This window comes from Arvicanthis niloticus, chromosome 25, assembly GCF_011762505.2.
Source record: "Arvicanthis niloticus isolate mArvNil1 chromosome 25, mArvNil1.pat.X, whole genome shotgun sequence".
Lineage (NCBI taxonomy): Eukaryota > Metazoa > Chordata > Mammalia > Rodentia > Muridae > Arvicanthis > Arvicanthis niloticus.
The window spans coordinates 24920949-24939818 of record NC_133433.1 but is presented as its reverse complement, the minus strand read 5'-3'; the positions used below and the strand labels follow the sequence as shown (position 1 = coordinate 24939818).

The 18870-nt window shown below is 43.1% G+C and overlaps 1 protein-coding gene across 5 annotated transcripts in view; it reads left to right on the top strand.

The window, feature by feature from the left end:
* Positions 1 to 6778, top strand: part of Fam110b (family with sequence similarity 110 member B) — a 134180-nt gene extending 127402 nt beyond the window's left edge. For 4 of the 5 annotated variants that reach the window (XM_076924246.1, XM_076924249.1, XM_076924247.1 and 1 more), the window contains one exon: positions 3951 to 6778. In XM_076924246.1, the coding sequence (XP_076780361.1) occupies positions 4266 to 5366 (1101 nt within the window). In that variant the 5' untranslated portion in view covers positions 3951 to 4265 and the 3' untranslated portion in view covers positions 5367 to 6778. Of the gene's footprint in view, positions 1 to 3026; positions 3864 to 3950 lie in introns of those variants that run through there. The other variant, XM_076924250.1, reaches the window with a different exon arrangement.
* The last annotated feature ends 12092 nt before the right edge of the window (positions 6779 to 18870 follow it).

Sequence of the window (18870 nt, the reverse complement as noted above, 5' to 3'; positions counted from 1 at the left end):
CCTCCTCTCCTCCCTCCTCACTACTCTAATCCAGCAGCATCTCTTATGATCTAGCAAGAAATGGAGAATTTCGCCCTTCATGGAAATCTCCTGAATCCAACTGGGCATTCCCATTTATTAGTTTTAAGACTAGTACAGGGCCAGTCACCAGGAAGCCTCCACCCAGACCACAACTCCATCAAACATCATGACCCCGCCCACCCATAGTCATTTCGGAGACCACATCTGGCCTGATATAGCCAGATATTTTGCTGTATAACTCAACCATGTTTCTTTATCCTGGTTCTTCTTACCATTCAGCTAGCTCAAACTTATTCCCTGAATGGAGACAGCATGATCTAAGGGGAAGTCTCTTCCTTTGTCAGGTTGTTCCTCAGGTTCTGCCTCCTCAGCCATGTGCCAGGAGCCTGAGAGTGTATACTCCAGTTGGGGTGTAGCCAGTGATAAAGAATGTGCTTCTGCATGAACAAGCCTAGGATTCTGTCCCCACCACCAAAAGGGGAAAATCAAAGCAAAACTTTATAGTCACTTTTATTTATGGAACATTATGAGACTGAGATCAAATTTTCCTTTCCAAAAAAAAAAAAAAGTTCCCTAGTCCCAGCCCAGCAGTTGGCCTCCCTCCCTGCTGCGATAAATCCCAGCCACACTAGAGACCCTGTGCCAGATGTCAGGGTCTTGTGCTCCACAGCATTCCCTTGAGGACTCCATGGTTACTTTGTCCATGTCATTGAGATACAGCTCCCGGGCAGCTCCTGGGTCATCTACAATTGACTGGACTACACTGTACAGTTCAGAGCATCTCTCCAGGCCTGTACATCAGTTCCCCATGTGAAATAGTGGAGCAAATGCCATGTATTAAGTGAGAGCAATCTGCATCACCACATCATGTCCAGCTATTGGCTAGCACAGGGAGCAGATATCAAGTATTATCCTTGAGTACAAAACGTATCTGTAGCTTTTCCCTTTACTTAGAGTCTTCTCGCAATGCCTTCTGATTGTTTGGGCATTCTCTCATTACTATTTAAAAATTATTACAGAAATTGAGAATGGCTCAGAAGAAAGGGAAGACCTGGATATGGAAAAAAGAAATAGGAGGTGGTTACAAAGTATCACTGTTTTTTTAACATAATCCATGCTGGCTTTACAAATGTCCAGTACTTTCTAGGAAGCCTAGGGAGACTTCCCAAGGGTACCAGGCTGAGTAGTGAAGAAATAATAGAAAAAGAAGAACAGACTTTTTTTCTAGAAAAGTCTCCTAGAAGATGCATTGGTATTTCCCAGTCTTGTGAATTCAGAGTAATGAATTTTTTAGGGTTTCAGAGGCAACCAAAGCCTGCCTTCACGGGTAGCTGGATATGCAGGCATGCTGGGCCATGGTGATTACTAACATGTTCCTGATCGAGTGAAAGTGGAAGAGAGGAGAGCAGAGAGAAGCATAGGCCAGTGAGGATGTCGGTACCCGTGATGTTGTCTAATCACCACACCCCTTACTCACAGAAAAGTTCCCCTAACAACAGTCCATGCAAAAAGCATAGGAAGTTAAGTCACTCACCAATATTCTACTCCATTTTGAAATTTAAAATGAGTCCCTGTCTTGGATCCTTGAGCCACAAGGTTTCTGAGCAGAAATGGATTACAGAAATTTTATCTAACTAACTCATGCCCATGAAAGGGCACCCAGCTACTGCTTTCCAGTCCACCTTTGGGTACCTTGGAGGGTTACTTTCCTTAGGCATAGATCTAAGGCCCACTCTTCACTCTTCCCTAACCTTCTGGTATTTTGACAGGTTTGAAGCTAATCAGTGGTAAGGTATATAGGAGGCCTTTCTTGTTCCTCACACAACAAAAGCAACAATAGACAAAAACCCAGGAAAATAGTCAGTTAGAGGTTTACGTTAGGTTGGAGCCTTTGGATTAAAAAACCAAAGACCCAAGGTGAACCATCTGGTCTTTGTTTAGTTTTGTTTTATTTGGTTTTGGTTTTGGCTGTTTGTTTGTTTGTTTGTTTGATGTACAGAAAGCCCATTAGAAAGTATGATCAAGTCTGAATGGCAGCAGACTGATGGAAGTCTACCAGGGTCTCACTAAGCTATACCCCTTTCTCCCGGCTATGAGCACACGTCACCCTTTCTGAAATGAGGTCTTACAGTGAAGCAAGGTAGATCAGAGAATTTTATTGTGACCAACTCTTGCTCACAAAGATGTCTAGAGATTATTTGAAGCTTTTGAGATTTAGGCTACTTTAGGGAAAGTGGGTTGTAGGTTCTATGCCATGCGTTTAGAGTGATGGGTGGGGGCGGGGGGCATGCCTCTGGCTTCTATGGCTAAGGGATAAAAGTTAGAAAGGAGGAAGTCACAGAGAAAAGTATTTCTAAGGCCCACAGTGACACCTTCCTCAGGTAGGCTGACTGGGTGCATCTCTCTCTTCTATTCCATATGTGTGATTACTGGGGTTGCCCCCCCCCCCAGCCCAGGCCTGCTGGTTGCTGTGCTGTCCACTCAGTAGAACAGTAGGATGCCGCTTTCACCAAGACAGTCCCTGTCTCCTGCCCAGTGAGATATAGACCATAAATGAAAGAATAAGCAACATAGAAACTCAAGGAATTAGGGCTCCATCCAGCAGTTTCATTCAAATTACATTCAAAGAAAGAATCTCATTTAATTTTCATGGGAGGAGACAGGGTGTTGTATTGTTTTATTTTTTTTTTTTAAACCAAATTGAGGCATCAAAATAGAATTGCACAATTAAAGGAAATCATTCTGTATCACCACCTTGGGGTTTCTCAAAAATTGCATAGGAACACATTTTTATTAAAACAAATCCCTCTGCAGATTATCAAAATTGGCTCCAATAAAGTAGAATGGATTGTATTTAGAGGCGAAGCATTTGAGAAGATTATCAAGAGAGATACCAGTTATTTCCTCCCTGCCTTCAGTATCTTACAGTGATATCACCTTATATGCTGTGCCCATTTGTAACTCAACATGTTAGTTACATATATCACTCTCTTAATATTCCTTGTTATAAGCGAATGCTGTTGAGGTCATTTCTGGCTGCTTTGGAATGCTAACGGCTGGGAAGGAGGCTTTCCTCCTAGCAAAAGGAAACAAGATGTTTCACACTTGTCAAGTATGAGAAATTATATAGCATTTTCTAATTAACTTATCCACTCATATGGTTCCTCTCCAACTATTTCTATAATAGTTATTTTTAACTAAATGTAAATTTTAATGAGAAAAAAACCTCACATGCATTATTGGTTTCTAGAACAGTGCTTTGAAACAATACTCCTTGCTAAAATTCAGAAAACTGAAACCAGTTGTATTTCTTACAGGCTTTTTTGTTTTGTTGTTTCTTACCATCCCCATTTCTCACCACCTTTCCGGTTTTTAGATTATTAAAGAAACTATTGTTTCAGATTTTCCTGACAGATTGGTCATAAGCCGTAACAACTTTTACTGTACTGCAAAAGGGATACAGCAGCGCACATCGTCCACGGTGCGGCTAAAGCAGATGGAGGTCTTAGGAAGCCCCTAGCATTTAATGAGCTGCGGAACGGAACAGGGCTTGGCTGAACCCTCAGTTCCCTATTCACGAGTATTTCCTGGGTCTCACTCTAAGTGATGCCAGCCAGGCGTGTTTAGGAGGCGGTTCTCACCAATGGGGAGGCAGCTGGAAGAGTTCCGTGGGAAGCCTCTGCTGCTTTCTTTCTGGCAAACGCCCACATCTGGCTGCTGCTGGAGGCAGCGCAGACTCCAGGAGAGGTCCCAGTTCCCCTCGGTGCTCGGTTAACCAGGAATTGCCAATTGCAAACCTCACTGACCTTGAGGGTCTCTTGGCGGGCTGGGGTGCCACGGAGGTGGGAGCATTGCGGGGGTTCCTCTGTTGCTTGAGCCGTGATGTCACCCGCCCCTCCTAACCCGCGGTTGGTTATTTTGTGTTTCAGCTCTGCCTGCAGTTGAGCACAAAGACCTGAAGGAGACTCCCACAGCCTTCAGGGAGAAGAAAGGAAGCAGCCAAGCCTATTAAAAGGAACTTGTGGCTTGTGGCCTTTTTGTGTAGGAGCGGCCTGGAAGGGGAGAAAAGTGCACCGAAGCCACAGTGGCGGTTAATGAGCTGTGAGATGAGGCGCAGCCGCGGCTGACACTGCTTCCAGGATCCTTCATCTGCCCTTTGTGCTTCGTGTACATGTGTCTGTTCAGGCCGGCCAGAGGCGCCCAGAAGAGCATCCACCACGGCTGCCGGGGAAAGACCTCCCACCATGCCCACGGAGACGCTACAGACAGGTAGCATGGTGAAGCCTGTCAGCCCTGCGGGCACCTTCACGTCGGCGGTGCCCCTGCGCATTCTGAACAAAGGACCTGACTATTTCCGCAGGCAGGCTGAGCCCAACCCCAAGAGACTCAGTGCGGTCGAGCGGCTGGAGGCTGACAAGGCCAAATATGTCAAGAGCCAGGAGGTGATCAATGCCAAGCAGGAGCCAGTGAAGCCGGCCGTGTTGGCCAAGCCCCCCGTGTGCCCAGGAGCCAAGCGAGCACTGGGCAGCCCCACTCTCAAGGTGTTCGGCAACCATGCCAAGACCGAGAGTGGTGTGCAACGCGAGACCCTCAAGCTTGAGATTCTCAAGAACATCATCAACAGCTCAGAGGGCTCCAGTTCTGGCTCTGGCCACAAGCATAGTTCCCGAAACTGGCCGCCTCACAGAGACACCACTGACCTGCACCGGCATTCCTTCGCAGAGTCGCTGAAGGTGTACCCTACACCTGGCCGTGGCAGCCCGCAGGAGAGCGGCTCCCATGTGAGCAGGCGGCTACTGGAGCAGTCCGCGGAGTCCTTCCTGCACGTCTCACACAGCTCCTCAGATATCCGCAAAGTGACCAGTGTGAAGCCCCTTAAAGCCATCCCCTGCAGCAGTTCTGCCCCTCCCCTGCCTCCCAAGCCCAAGGTGGCTGCCATGAAGTCCCCCGAGGCTGACCAGGTGGAACCAGCCTGTGGGGTCAGCCGGAGACCCTCCCTTCAGCGGTCCAAGTCAGACTTGAGTGACAGGTATTTCCGAGTAGATGCAGACGTGGAGAGGTTCTTCAACTACTGCGGACTTGACCCGGAAGAGCTGGAAAACCTTGGCATGGAGAACTTTGCAAGGGCTAATTCTGACATCATATCTCTCAATTTCCGCAGCGCAAGCATGATCAGCTCAGACTGTGAACAGTCTCAGGACAGTAACAGTGACCTTAGAAATGATGACAGTGCCAATGACCGGGTGCCATATGGCATCTCTGCCATCGAAAGAAATGCTAGAATCATCAAGTGGCTGTATAGCATCAAACAAGCTAGAGAGTCACAGAAGGTGTCTCACGTGTAAGAGGCACAGTGGTGAAAAGGAGGGAGGGGTGGGTCTGTCTGCATACACAGTTGTGAAGGTCGTGAGGTCTCCTTGAAGTGTTGTGAGCTTCTCCACTCTTTGTGTTGCTTGTTGTGCAATGTTCTCAAGTTGCATGCCTGTCAACATGGCAACTGGCCTGGCTTCCTTGTCACACCTCTGCAGAGCCTTGCTGAACACTCGTCTGCCAAAGTTTCCGGCCAGAATCTGATTAGGGCTTTGCTCTTAAGCAAAACTGTTTACAGGAAAAAAAAAAATGGTTTCGATTTCTTCAATATTTATGTGGTTTTTGTGTTTTTATACCCTGCGTTATTGTGTCTTAATTAAAAAATTTATCAACTGGCTTTTAAGTTGAGAGCAGAATCTTTTTGAAACAAAAAGCCACTTTGCCTACATGGGAGACCATAACACTGGGAAAATATATGGGACTTGCCACCAGACACAGAATGACTGACAGTTATAGAGCCAGGCTGGAGTTTATTTATGTGAAATCAAGTGGTGGGCCCTGCCCTGTGCTTCATATGCTGGCATTCCCTTGCCACTTTGTGGAGCCTTGTGGGCCAGCAGTGCAGTCCTCGGTCCAATTCAGTGTACATGTTGGTATTTTTGTAGTACTGACCCCAGGAAAGACAATCAGATAAAACCCCAGATAAGATATGTAGAAGGTTCAATATTGATTGGGAGGAGGTGGGGGGACTATTGTTCAAAGTAGGATATATTCCAAAATCTCCAGTAGTAACCTGACAGGAAGTGCCACTCTACAGCTGATTAAAGCTGATACAGAATGCGATTTTTAAAACATTATTTTGTGGGATTTTATTTGTTTTGTGCTTTTGGCCAAGAACTACTAACTCCTGTTGTTTCTCTCCCTTGCACCTGTGGAAGTTGTTCTGTCTGGGGCAGATGGGTTGGGCTTCTACAGGTTTGCACTCTGAAGACTTGAAGGGAAGTGAGGTTACCATTCATGTCAGTATAGTCTCCATCCCACCACGTCCACGTGGTCGCAGCTTCACATCTCAGCAGTGTGACTCTGTTACCTCGCTTATCCTCCTATCTCGGGCTGTGGGTCTTTGTTACAGCTCTAGAAAACTGTAGAAACACTGTAACTCTCCACCGCATTGTCTCTTGTTGCCCCTTCCCACAATAACCTGCCCTCCCGGTGATTTCAGGAGCTGTGAGCCAGCTGCCAGTGTTGGCAGTGGAAGCAGAGGACACCGGGTGGTGGTCTCCTCACTGCTATACAGCCCACAGGTTCTCAGCAGAACCACCTTGGTCCTCATCAGCTACTAAGAGCCTTTAAACGGTGTGAATGCTGTAAGACTTTGTACATACTTTAGTTGTTCTGGAATCTAAGAAAAACGTTATGCTAATAAATAGCTTTCCTGTAGGCTTTACCTGTGCTGATTTCTTTGTCCTTTATTATCTTCCTAAGAAGTTAACTTTGGACTATGGGTCAGAAGCACATTTTTATAGGCTTTAAGAAACATTGTTCCATTACATTGCTCTCACCCCAGCTCACAGATTATGAGCAGCACTGTTCTTAATTGTAGTTATTTTGGTGTACGTTTGTTAAAATAGTTACTGCCTCTTCACTTACTTGACACCTATTTTTTTTTTTTTTTTTTTTTTTGCCTTTCCTTAAACATCAGGATTTTTTTCAAATTTTTCAGAAGACTCTTCAGTTGAAATATTGGTGTTCTTACTGGGGGGGGGGGGGTGCATAACTTTAACATGGCTAGCCCTGTTTTCATTTGTTCAGGCCCCGCATCAGTACCACTGTGTGTGGTCATGCCTTTCCCACTTATTCATCTTTCAAGGTGGCAGACCCTGGACCACCATAGTCAACAACCCCTGCCTCAAAAGGACTCAGACTGTCACAGCTTTGTAAGAGAAGTACCGTTCCTGAGGGGCTGTGTCCTGCCTCATGACTTGAACATTGAGGATTCAATGAGTATTTATTGAATCAAGAAAATTTCTTCTAAGGTTATACTTACTATGCAAATATAAGGAAGCACTATAAAGGTAGGCTTTTCAAAAGGAGTAATGATTGACTACCTATTTTACTGGCAAACATTTTATCTCCTGACTCTTCCTACTAGTTTTCAATTCATCCTGCTTCTCTCAGCCATGTTCTCTGAGACTAGAACCCTGCTTTACAAAAGAAACCATTTTTTTTTTTTTTTTTTTAGAATTCTCCTGTGGATGGTGGTGATACATATTCAAATTAACATAATACGAAATTTTCTAAGCAAACAAAGAAAAAGTTTACTTGTCACATATATAGAAATGTGACTTTTTTAAGACATAGATGCCTTGGCATACTTATCAATTTTGGGAGCAATTAAAATATTGAAAACTGTTATTTTCCTAAGAAAGCTATCTTTGTGGAGAAGAACATTTCCTGGCTAAGTATATGCCATTGCTTAGTTTGGTTGTAGATTGTGCTTGAAACCTACAGTATATCTTCCTTCCTCCATGACCTTTACATAGGCATCAATCCAGTCTCCTGGCCTCATTTGTATACTGGACAATGTGAGGCCTTCTGTACCTGTGAGAGGTGAAAGCCTCCACAAAGCATGCCTTCTTCTAGCTCCTAGAAGTTTCATGTAGGCATACACTCATGAATGTAAGGTGACTGCATTCGAGGGTCCTGGAAACAAACTCAGTTTGTTCTGAAAACCACAAAATCCTAAAGCAGTTCTTCCACATCCATTACTGTGCTGTTGTCTAGCTCAGACTTGGACTGTTTCACCTCAAGTATTGTTTCTAAAACTTCTACATGGGAGTCTCCCCTCAGCCAGCGCCACTCAGCCCACTGCCATGCCTCTGTATAGCAGACACCCTCTTGATGGTTAGATGGTTAGATGGTTAGATAGGGTGGATTGTTGAGAGGATAAATCCTAGCTTCTTAACACAGGGACATTGTTGGACATCTACCACCCAGAATCCAGACACATCTAGGCCTCCAAGATCCTACCAAAGACAACTTACTTACCATTAAGAACTTTCCCTACTAATTTCATGATACACAGTATAATAAATTGCCCCAGAACTCAGCAATTTAAAACAGTAAATGCTCATTATCTTATTGTCTATGCACCAAAAACCCTGGACTGACTTAGCCAAACAGTTCCAGACAGGTTGTTTCATGAAGCTGTTCTCAAGATGGTGGATTCACAGCTGGAACGCCACTCTCTAATATGGCTTCCATAGCAAGTAGCTATGAGAAGAAAATCCTCTCCTATATTCCTCAGGGTTCTCCAGAGGAACAGAACTTATAGAACAAATATATGCAAATGTATACAAAAATACAAATAAACACACAAATCCAATATATGGAATCCATTAGAATGACTTACAGCCTGTGTTTCAGCTAGTCCACCAATGATTGTCTACCAAGAAATAGTTCAAAATCCAGTAGTTGTTCGGTCTATAAAATCAGATGTCTTATCTGGCCTGCATTATACACCAGGATCCCAAAGAAGGCTCTAATTCCAGTAAAAGAGTGGGCTTGCTATCAAGAACAGATAGAAAGGGCAAGCTTCCTTATTCCATGACCTTTACATAGGCTGCCAGCAGAAGGTGTGTCCCAGATTGAAGGTGGATCTTCCCAACTCAAAGATCAAGATTAAAAGTGGCTCTTCCCACTACAAATGATTTACAAAAATAATAAATAAGTAAATAAATAAATAAAAACATTCCTTATGGGTGTAGTCAAGCATTTAAGTTTTAGTTAATTCCAAATGCAGTCAAGTTGACAACTGAGAACAGACATCAGGGCTCCGTAGGGCATCTGTCTTGTGCTATAGGAATGACTAAGGAGTGAGTGAGAAAGGCAGATCTGTCCTGTGTCCTACGCCTCTGTCACAATTGGGGCATTAGAGGAAGTGAATCCCCAAATACAGCCCACATGGGCAAGAGAGTGAGGTGTGTTTTATGAATATGGGTTTGAGTTGGAGTTATTTATTTATTTGGTTGGTTTAAATTTGGCGATGCTTGCAATTGAACTAAAAATTGAAAACATAACCTTGCACAAGCTAAACAAAAGCTCTACCACAAAGCTGCACCCCCTGTAAAGGCCCATGCTAGTGGACAAAGAATAATCAGTCGTAATTTTAAACCATGTGCTCCTGCAGCTCGATAGTTTGTCATTTTCTGGGGACTCTTCCCTCTACCCTTAGTCTCAAAGATACTCACTCTTTCAAGACAACACTACGTTCAGTAACATTTTTTTTGGCCCTAGGTCATCTTACCCTACTAGCTGGTGATTTTTGTCATGGCTACAAATCCAGCCTGTACAGGCCTACATGATGCCCTTATTAAAGTATAGCTTCCTGATAACGATATTCCTTTGTGAGAGAGAGAAAAAGAAAGTCTACCAATAAATACAGATTTTGGATGACAGTCCTAGGTTTGACAGTGTATGTGACACAGCAACCCAGAGTGTATGATAAATACTTAATAAGCGTTCAATGGTAGTAATGGGAAAAATTGACAGCGACAGTGGGCAAGGGATGGTGGTGTTTATCTTTAGTTTGAGGATCCCTTATCAAAAAGTCCGTAGGATCAGAGTATTTAGAATTTTTTGGCTTTTTAGATTTGAGGATATTTGCATAGACTTTACTAATCAATGAACATAATGCAAAATCCTGAAATCTTAAATGCCCCAAAATAGGAATTCAGAGCATCAAGTTGTCCTCAAACTTGAGAGCATTTCTTATTTTGAATCATAATCACCTTGTATCACGTTTAACCCCCAGCCTGAAATATAAAACCTGTCCCAGGAAGACCCACGTGGCAGTTTCTACCCTTACTTTATCAGTGAAGAACATCAGCCCCATGGAGATGCACGGCCTTAGCAAGACCCCATGTGAGGCAGGTACTGGACAAACTTAGAACTCAACACTGCAATCCCCACTCCACTTATCTATTCAAAACCAGAGCAAGAGCTTGTGCACAGAACAGGAGGGACCTTCAGCTTATTTGACCATTAAATCTGCTGCCAAGGTGTGGAAATGTGTCAAAGGTGTTTCAGCTTTCAGCAGCCCAGCCCCACCCCTCCACCTAAATGGGATCCTATAAATTTAGAAAAAGACTTCAGCTGCCCCAATGTCAGTAGCACGCAGCCATTGAGTTCAGAGAGACAAGGCCACTGGGAGAGCATGCTTCCTTGTGGATTTTTAAGTGATATCCTGCATTTTTGGATCAAGGCTGTTTGGGAGGCTGAAGGACAGAGGAAACTAGCCACAAATCTACACTCAGGAAGCATATTAGGGTTGTTGGAGAAATCAGTATCTCTCTGCTCTCATAGCCTTGAGAGGGTGCACGCTGATCTGGCCAGCAGATACATTAGGAAATAAGATCAAGGGTGTCCTAAGTTAAAGCTGAATCAGTCTTAACTCAGAAAAGAGGGCTGATCTCCCTACCCTTTTGAACATGTCAAACCTAACTCAGTCACTTATTAGCTTGGGATGGCCGTGAGGTCTGTTGTAGCTGCAGGGCTGCCTGAACCCACAGTACCATAAGGACCCCCATGTTGACCACAGTACCATAAGGACCCCCACATTGACTCTGTACGTGAGCCTCTCTCCAAGGTAACTTCATGAGGATTCACTCTCTCACTTTATGTGAAACCATGACAGAAGGGAATGCCAGGGGGAGATGGCTCAGCATTCGTATTCGCTCCCTCCACAATCTGAGACCCCTCTGTCTAACAGGGGACCCCCATTTCCTCACCTGTGAAAAGGGCAGGGTCATCTGATACCTGTATTTGTTTTTTTGACAGTTGGAGTTTTGAAGCATTAAGATACATATAAAGATATGAAAATTATTTCCTTATACTTTATTTGTGAATAAGGGATAGATGAGGCCCAGCTGAAGTCAGACACTGCACTGAATGCCACTTTATGCACCAGCTGCCATCAAGGGTTGGTTGGAAAAGGAAATGAGGTCTATCAAAGGATTCTTCTTGAATAGAAGGGACCCCCAAAAAGACTCATTAGCTTTTCTGATTGACAGAAGCTGACAGATGGGATGCAGCCAGGCACACACTAAGTCACAGTGCTTTGGGGATGAAAATGAGTCTTTCACTAGCTGAACACTCCATTCATCTCAGTCTTAAAACAACTATTAGTGTCTTGAATGCTGCTCTAGGCTAAGCCCTCAGTCACATTATTTCATTCTCAAGAACTTTAGGATTAAATAAGAATCCTCCTTGCCAACACAGTATCTGAGAATTGAGCATTTTTTTTTTCTCAAAGGCACCCATTTAATAATTAGGAAGAGGGAAACAAACCAAGGTTAATAAAACGTCCTAAGACTCCTTTGTATGTATGAAAATGAATCTTGGAACCTAGTCTGGTAGAAGCTGGGTTTGATCCTCAACAGTAAGTCGCACTACAGAATTTTCTCAGACACTAAAAACTATAGTGTGCACTGACTTGTGAATCTTCCTTATAATGAGTAGTTTACAAACATTCATTGCATTTAATCCCATCAGGACTGACCAGTGGTTCTCCAGCTTGTTGCACAGAAAACAGGTACAGAGAAATGCGGTAAGACACTCCCAGTGGCTATATAGAGCTGGCAGGCTGGTCGGTGGCACTAGAACAGAAGGCTGGTGTTCTGACCTCACCAAGGAAGCAGAGTGGGTGTTGCCAAACCTCACTATTCCATATGAAGAAAGAACAGCAATTTGTGAGCAAGCCTACTCCGGGTGGTCCGTGATGCCAAAATGAGACAGCAAGAATCTAAATATCTGGTAGAAATCCTTTGAATTGTGATCCTTCCTAAGGTAAGCAACAGGCTGCTTCCCTTCCCTGTCAAGAATCTGGTCATTAGACGTTGATCTCTGCAGTTCACTGGATTTCGAAAATAGGATTGTTGGAAGGTTGTCATATGATACATACTTTTAACATGTCTTCAACTTCCAGTGGACTTGCATATAATTCATAGGGAGGCCTGAGTGTCTCTATTCCTGTCCCATGTTTCTTGTCTCAAAAACTATACATTGGCTACTTTGATTCAGAACTTTTTCTATTAGGATAAGTTAACTGCTTATTCTGTAACCCTAGGTATCATAAAACTTCATACAGATAAAGCATTCTAAGAAATTTGGGGAAATTTTGAAGTTACTACCTATATTTTAACTGTTGCTTCTGTAAATACTTTATCCTCAGGAGCCATTTTCCAAGTCAGATTTCTTTATTTGTAAGATTCCAGGCATCCCCTGCCTACTATGTACCCCATTTTCTTTACTCTCCACCCACATCTGCTGCCACAGCATGGCTCTGCCTCAGTTTCCCAAAGGCCCCCTCCCTGAAGATAGGCAGTATTTTTCACTGTGGTTCGACCCATTCTTTAGAAAACCACCTAGCATATGTTGGAAGGAGATGTGAGGTAAATAGACATGTGATAAAGAAAATCTGGGATGCTAGTACGATTCCTGTTCTAGGAGAGAAAGTTTATGGAATGGCGTCCACAGTGACGTTCAATGGATGTTAACCATTGAAGATCTCCCAGCAGATTAGCAGCAGTAGATCTGATTCAGAAGCCACCCATGTATGCTTCCACTGTGTGCCACAGGTTTGCCCTTTGTTCTCTGGGATTCTGCTATCAGGGCTGAGGAGGGAGGAGCAAGCCACTGTTGAATACAATTGTTCCCTTGGTGGGAAACAACTGCACTGGTGGCTTGCCATTGATAACATTTGGAAGTTCTGCTGCAAGACGCAGAAGACCTCCCTACACCTTCCTCAAGTGTACTCTGCCTTCTCAAGGCTGAATGAGTCACCTATTTTCAAGGACTGGTAGGCTCACATAAATGCTTCTCATGCTTTCTTCTTGTATGCAATAGAGGGATTATAGCAATCAAGAGAGCTCCTTGCTTGAGTGTATCTAAGCCCAGGCTGAAAGATGTCTTGGTTCTTGCATTCTCTGGGCAAGTTCTAGGCCATCATTGGAGCCACGGAGCATTTTAATTTGGAGGGAAATGTTGAAATACACACCTTGGTAACATCCTAGGCCTATAGCTATTTCAATGAAAGCTTTTATTTTCTCCTAGTGAGCTGGCAGCTGCACATGGCTGGGAAGTGTATGGCTCCTGTCTGTGGCTGGGAGAGGGTGGAGATAGTCAGGGTAGGGGGCGTGAGGGCCCTATTCAGTTAGCTCTGGACAAAGGCCCAATGTGTCTTGCCCAGTGTTTCAGATTTCTTGGGGCAGCTCAGTGCTCAGGCATCTGTTGTAGCACCGGCTGGCTCCCCTGAAGACCCCTTCTATAGTTTTATTGGCTGCTTCCATCTGTTGAGAATTCTTGGGTGTGAAGAATCTGTGAATTGAGATCTGGATAGTGTTTCACATTCTCAATTGGTCTCCACATTTAACATACCACCTGATGCCTGTAAAGCCAGTTTAACAGCCATCATGGGGTTTTGTATTTTCTGCACTTAAGTGACTGTGTATTCATATGCATACAAATGTTGGATTCTTCAGGAATTTGCTACAGACAAATGTGCTTCAGGTCTTATTACACTACACTTGTTTCAAAAATCAGAAAAGGCCAACCAGTCTTGCTAAATTGTTAAGACGGATATGGCTTTTTTTGTGAGAACTTTGGTTTTCAATAAAGACATAGAGGGGATGAAGTAAACTATGAAATTCAGATGTACTGGTTAGCTTCTTGAAAAAAACAGGATAAAACAGAAAAGATGGAAATCAGACATCTCATGACATCCCTGAGTAAAGCAAAATGAAGAGAAGTGTCCTTGTCCAAATACCTGGAAGCCATTCAGGCTCTGGTCACTTTTAACAAGCCACAGAGAGGATAGCGGGATAAGGAGGGCTGAGCTGACCAAATTCATGGGATGCTTAAGGATAAATGTTTATGTGAAAGGCAAATCAGTGTCTTGTAATCGAATGTCCTTAAGGCCAAAACCTGAGTGAAACGCATGCAGGCCTGTTCTCTGGGGTTTTGTTGGGGAATTTAGTGTATAAGAGTCCCTGCCTCCATCTGTCTGAACCTTTTTTGAGGAACCTTGTTAATCCAGCTCTCTTTGAACCATAGAAGTTGAGGGACTGGGGAGCAAGAAGAAATGGGGCCAACCCAGTGTCATACCCTGTCACCAGCAAAGTCCCAGGACCATCCTAATGAAGCCCACCTCACTGAAGTATCAAAAAAGAGAAGAGACTTAGAGGGAACTGTCACATGTCCTAACCATTCAGCTCATCCTACTAGTGACTGCAATTGTCACTGTGTAGTATCTTTTATATTTATTAAGTATTAGTACATAGTTACTAATAACATGGAAATTAATATAACTAATTAAATTAATTAATTAATATTTATACTAATAACATGGAAATTACATGGAAAATAATAAAGATAATGAAAATAAGGGATAGTTCAAAATGGACACAATACTTATATCTTTAAAAGTAATAGAGTACACATGTAGCGTGTGGCCCATACTACATATACACATAGACAGCTGCTCACATGTTTGTGGTTATAGGTGTGTCCTGGGTTGTCTCTGAAAAGCCTGTCTAAACGCAGAGCTGAGTGGTTCAGTGACAAGACAGAGAGAACATCAGCAGACTGCCCCTCCTACAGAACACACCAAGAACTGGAGGTCAGTAAAGAAAGCCCAAGATGGAGACCCTCAGAGCCAGAGAAATTCAAAACCTTGATGGAAGCCAACTAGCAGCTGGAAAATTTCTGAGAAATGATCCAGTTTCACCAAAGCAGCCAGGGACAGCAGTTCACAGGCAAAGGTTGCTACTCACAGCTGGTGTCGCTGCTCACAGACAATGTCACTACTCACAGACAGTGGTCACACTACTCCACCCCTCTCTGCTCCCAGCCAGAGGACAGCAACTCACAGTGGTCACTGCTCACACCTCTCTACTTCTGAAAAGTGTGAACCCCTTTCCCACATCCCCCAGTTGAGAATAGCAGAGCTTTCTTGGAGACTGGAGTTTTCAACTACCAATTGCCTCCTCGTGCACCCAGAAGCCCTCAACCATTTCTCCCAATTCCTTAGGATTCTGATTTGCTGTCTATGAGACGGAGCTACTGTTTGCTTCCTAGCTGACTTTTCTGTAAGGGTTAAGCCTTTAGTCTTTTCAAGAGGGTTAAACATCTATGAGGGATTTCTCTTCCCCCATCATCCTTGCAAGACTTTTTCCTGAGCCGCCTGCAATTGCTTAGAAGTATGTATGGTCACTCTGGTGTAGGCCCAGCTATAAGAAAAGATAGGCCTCAAGAACCTTTATTCAACGCAATAAAGAATTATTGCCTCCTGCCACAGTGTCCTGGGTTTTGTGAAGCATCAGAAGGCAGGAGAGCAGCAAGAAAACAGAAGCCCAGGGGCATCTAACCTCCTGCAGCCCTGGATCCCTTCCTCTTTTTCAGTTTCAGTTAAAATCCATTGAGACAAATCAAACTACCTTCGTTCCCAGCTATACCATTCCTATAGTCCACAGGCAGTTAATTCCTCCTGTGTTTGTGGGTAGCAATCATTCCTGGTAGAGAATATTCCAAAATAAATTATGTACAGCCTAGTGACATATTCTCCATTGTTTCTTTATTTTAAAATGTTGCTTAAATATAGATTTATTTAAATTTTCCACTGGCAAGTCAATGGAAAACCCACTCACCCCAACATTAGGACCATGGTTCATCTGGGACACCTCTCCTCCTCTGCTATGCTTGAGAACTTTCACTGGTTTTATTACTACTTTACAAAAATTAACTGTAGCCCTGCAATTGTTTTGATTGCAGTGGAGTGTAGAAACATGTGCACATGTGTGGTTAATTAAAGTCTTCGATGACCTCCCTGGGACCTGTAGGTTTCCACATCTTTCAGAAGCCTGTAGTCAATTAACAGTCAAAGCAATTACGGGTTTCCACCTTGCTTCTTACACTTCCGTCTTACAGGAATGAGGATGTTAGAAAATGTAAGCAGTGGGGGAAGGGAGAAGAGGAAAACAGCCCTGAGCACTGCATAGTTGTCCGTATTCACAGAGTCCTCATCTGCAGACACAATGAAGCTTGGATTGAAATATTTTAATGTGTTTATACTGAACTCATTATCTTGCCATTGTTCCCTAAACAGTATAATAATAATAATGATACGGAAATAGACTTTCCGTATCATTTATTCTATACTGTAGAAGTAACTTAAAATCTATAGGAGGATATATAAATGTGCGTGTGCATTTGTGCATATGTGTATGAACTTTGAGCATCTGCATGTGATCCTCCAACCAACTCTCCATGTGTACTAGAGACCATCATATACTATTTGACCCTGTATTCCTGAAATCAAACTTGGTGTGGTACTATTTGTTACAACTTTTCATGGATTTTGTTTTGGTTTATGCCCAGTAGATAACCAATACTAATGATTTCATGTCTGTTGATAGTCATTTAAAACACAGTAGTACAGAGTTCTTTTTATGGTACTCAACTTGAAACAGGAGAAAGGCAGTATTTGGTTAGTGTGGGCTGATTTAGGAAATACCAAACATGATGGCTTAACTACATTCGTTCCTAAACTTCTAAGGCAGAAAGATCCGGGTGCTCATAAGGCGGGATCTGTGAGGGTCACTACCATGCTTAAAGGTGATTGTCTTCTGCTTCATCCTGATGTCTCGTGGCTTCTTGTTTTTTAGAAAAGACTCTTTTTATTCTTTGAGATTATAATATAATTACATAATTTCCCACTTCTCTTTTCTCCTTCCAAAATCCCATCACATGATCCCCACTTTAGTAACCTCATCAAACCCTTCCTTAATGCTTTCCGAAGACCCCACCGCAACCCTCCAATCCCACCATGCTGGGATTAGGCTTCAACATATGAATACTAAGAAGACATATATATTGAGCCAATGCAAGTAATTTTTGTTAAACAGCGGACACTGGGCAAAACTTGTGACATCTGTGAGCATTCCTGCAGCTACTAATACAAATACCTCCACCCAGCCAGCCCAGGAAAACTCAGAGATCCAGCATCACCCAAATAGAGCACCTGGTGTTCTGGAGCTCATTGGAAAATGAACACTCTGAAAAATATCAAGGTATTGGGACACAAACGATTGAGAGGTTAAGGGTATGGAATGTCTCTATACAAATGTGTGTGCATATGTGCATGTGTGCATATGTGTGCATGTGTGTGTGTGTGTGTGTGTGTGTGTGTGTGTGTGTTCATACATTTGTAATTACAAGACAGATTTTGCTGTAGCATTTAGGAATTTGTAAGTGTGAATAGAGAAGACAGTAATCTGCTATGTTTATTTTTTCTTTAAACTTTTCATCCTTCTTGCCTGGCATTTTAAGAACTCTGATGTAATTTTCATCAGAGACCTTACAGACAAAATGAATAATCCTGTGGATAATACACAAGATAGAATCCAAACCAAATAGCAGATGGCTCCTGCATAAGGACTCGAAGGTCTATTTTCTACATACCAGCCAATCATAGAAAGAAACAATGGTCTGGTCTCTCCATAAAGCAGAGCTACCAGAGGAGGCTCAGAGGTCTTATATGATGCAGAATCAAAGTTCTTTGTGTCTTGGACAAAGAGTTTAATGCAACACAGAAAATCAGTAGTCAAAGTATAGACTCACTGAAAGTGAAATCAAAGGCATAGAAGACAGAATTGGAACTGGATTGAGAAAATATGTAGACAAAGATCCCTGATGGTTATGAGATTACATAGACAGGGGAGCCAATCCCCAGGGTAGAGATTGGGCTTCATCTTTACCCCTGATTGACAGATTGGCTGCTATGTAGTTTTGGACAATTTGAACATGTCTAAGACAAGCTGTACATCTGACAATTTTAAGCACATCTACATTCCAATACTGTGGTGGTTTGAATATGTTTGGCCCCCATAGACTCATGTGTTTAAATGCTTGGCCCATAGGAAATAGCACTGTTAGAGGTGTGGCCTAATTGGAGGAAGTGTCACTGTGGGGGTGAGCTTTGAGGTCTCATATGTTCAAGCTACACCCAGTTCTGCTTCTGCTGCCTGTGGTTTAAGATGTAGAGTTCTCAGCTCCTTCTCTCACACCATATCTGCCTGCATATCATCATGTTTCCTCCCATGACAATAATGGACTGGACCTAAGAAACTCTAAGCCAGGTCCCAATTAAATGTTTTCCTTTATAAGAGGTACTGTGGCATCTCTTCACAGCAATAAAACCTTACCAAAGACAATCATACATATAAGATAGTAAGTTGAGTTGGTTGGAATTTGATTATCATTTATTTTAGTCTTTCCTACTAGAATGTGTTTGAATACAAATTACCCACAGGAGGAAAAGTTTGTGCCCTTCATACCTTTTTAAAGAGGAGGCATCCTAGCTCACTGGGCTGTCCCTTCTCTTGTCTGCCTCAAAACCATGACCTATGTAAGTTATTCAAAGTTTTCTATCTCTATCTAAGATAGCTACCACATGAAACATAAGCATCTATTCACCCCAGATAG